General features: G+C 33.3%; 1 protein-coding gene across 1 annotated transcript in view; it reads right to left on the bottom strand.

The window, feature by feature from the left end:
• Positions 1–407: 407 nt before the first annotated feature.
• Positions 408–1873, bottom strand: part of LOC137650003 (oplophorus-luciferin 2-monooxygenase non-catalytic subunit-like) — a 4460-nt gene continuing 2994 nt past the window's right edge. The window contains exons 3-4 of the mRNA XM_068383015.1: positions 1484–1585; positions 408–656 (exon numbers count right to left, since the gene is read on the bottom strand). Of these exons, the coding sequence (XP_068239116.1) occupies positions 472–656; positions 1484–1585 (287 nt within the window). The 3' untranslated portion in view covers positions 408–471. The remainder of the gene's footprint in view (positions 657–1483; positions 1586–1873) is intronic.

Below are 1873 nucleotides of genomic sequence, written 5' to 3'. Positions count from 1 at the left end.
TATATATATATATATATATATATATATATATATATATATATATATATATATATATATATATATAATTTCATAATTCCGCCAGGCACACTAAGTTTGCATGCGATGCATAAATGCAAGCCATTAAGACTAGAGTGGCTTAATGTATTCATTAGTTCCTTTCCAAAGCATTTCTATGTCCCTGACTATTAATATGTACACCCGACCACCTAAATTTATTCAAATAAACGTAAAGCTTTTTCATTTCCCGTATATCTATAATTTTGTTTTAGTAAATCTCATCTGGACAAAGTAATTATAAGCTACTAAGACAAAAAAATGTGATAATCCTAAATATCATATTGCTTTAAATATTACCAGAAATCTAAAAGGTAAATAATTGATTTTATTTCTAATTTAGAGAAATTTATTTTATTTCAGAAATCACTAGGAAAATCACCATGAAACAAAAACATGTTTTTCTTATCTTCAGCACTAAAGAGCATCTCCATCTGCACTCTGTGGGGCCACAGTTGTTGCAATACAGTCATCAAATTCAGCTGGATCAAGATCATGTATGAATGTTCCATCAGCGCATGTCGCACCATACATAATCTGGCTCAAGTATGTATCGTTTATTATGAGCCAACGAATGTCACAGCCACATTGAAGAGGATTATCTGGAATGATTTTAGAATCCTATGAAAGTAGAGATTTAGTGAACATTTTCAACATGGAGTGGGATTTTTTAAAGGTTTAAAGGACGCTTATGAATGGCAGAGGCAAGGGACAGTGATATTGCCCTAGCAAGCAGGACAATGGTCTAGAGACTGACCATATATAAATTGGATCAACAACCAAGAACCCTTTCAAACCAAACTAGCTGAGCCAGGCAATGGCTGCTGATGACTCTCCAGGTAGACCTATAGGCTCCCTTAAACCCACCATCCATAGCTTACAAGGATGGTGAGGAAACTATCGAGTTTAAGAGGAACTCGAACTTTTGTCCGGCTAGTGAAAAACAGGGACACTTCCAATAGGCTACCACATAATGTTCATATGTCTACTATGTCATAAACCACACTAAAATTAATAATCATAGAGTCATTATGATAATAATAATGATTGAATAGTACTTAACGTATAAACTGGTATACATTTGAATAAAAAATATATTAAAAGAGATACTCAGATAAAGCTAATGCCTAACTATGACCTATAAATTTGTCTATCATTTACAAGCTAAATAATGTTTCACTTCTAGACCACTAATGGGTTCACAAGATATTAAATGTTAGTACTTCCAATTGTTCTTAAAATATAATTTCAACATTCATAAATAAATAACATTTATATAAATTTGAATGTTTGTTTCTATGGAAACTTCCCATTCAGTAATTGAAATGCATGTAAACTGAAGCTGGTATTAGTAAATAGAACACTATTAACCCATGCACAAACTACGTAGGATTTGATATTTAGAGAAAATAAACGCTTTGAAACATACTCTTGATAGAAACAGTTGCTCCATCCTCAAGAACGGTTCGCCATACTTCTTCATCAAAAGTTTTCAAAGCATTGTACTCGAAGTTCACCGAACTGGTTACACCTGGTCAAACAAACCCCACGCATTATGAATACATTACAGTAAAAAAATTGTAAATTTATATTCTATATTACTGTCAAAAAAAGAATAGGGGTGAATGTAGTTCGTTGGGACAGGGTAAGATAAGAGTAAGGCACTCTAAGGATATGGCTCCTAGGTTAGGTTAGGTGGAGAACCTTAGGTTAGGTTAGGTTAGGTAAGGTTAGGTTAGGTAGGAAACATTCGGTTAGGTGATGTTCTTGTGTCTGTAAAATGTGGTTTTTCACTCTGTCCCAACAAACTACAAGGCTC

Source organism: Palaemon carinicauda, chromosome 11 (genome assembly GCF_036898095.1).
Source record: "Palaemon carinicauda isolate YSFRI2023 chromosome 11, ASM3689809v2, whole genome shotgun sequence".
Classification (NCBI taxonomy): Eukaryota; Metazoa; Arthropoda; class Malacostraca; order Decapoda; family Palaemonidae; genus Palaemon; species Palaemon carinicauda.
This window is presented reverse-complemented; position numbering and strand designations above follow the sequence as displayed.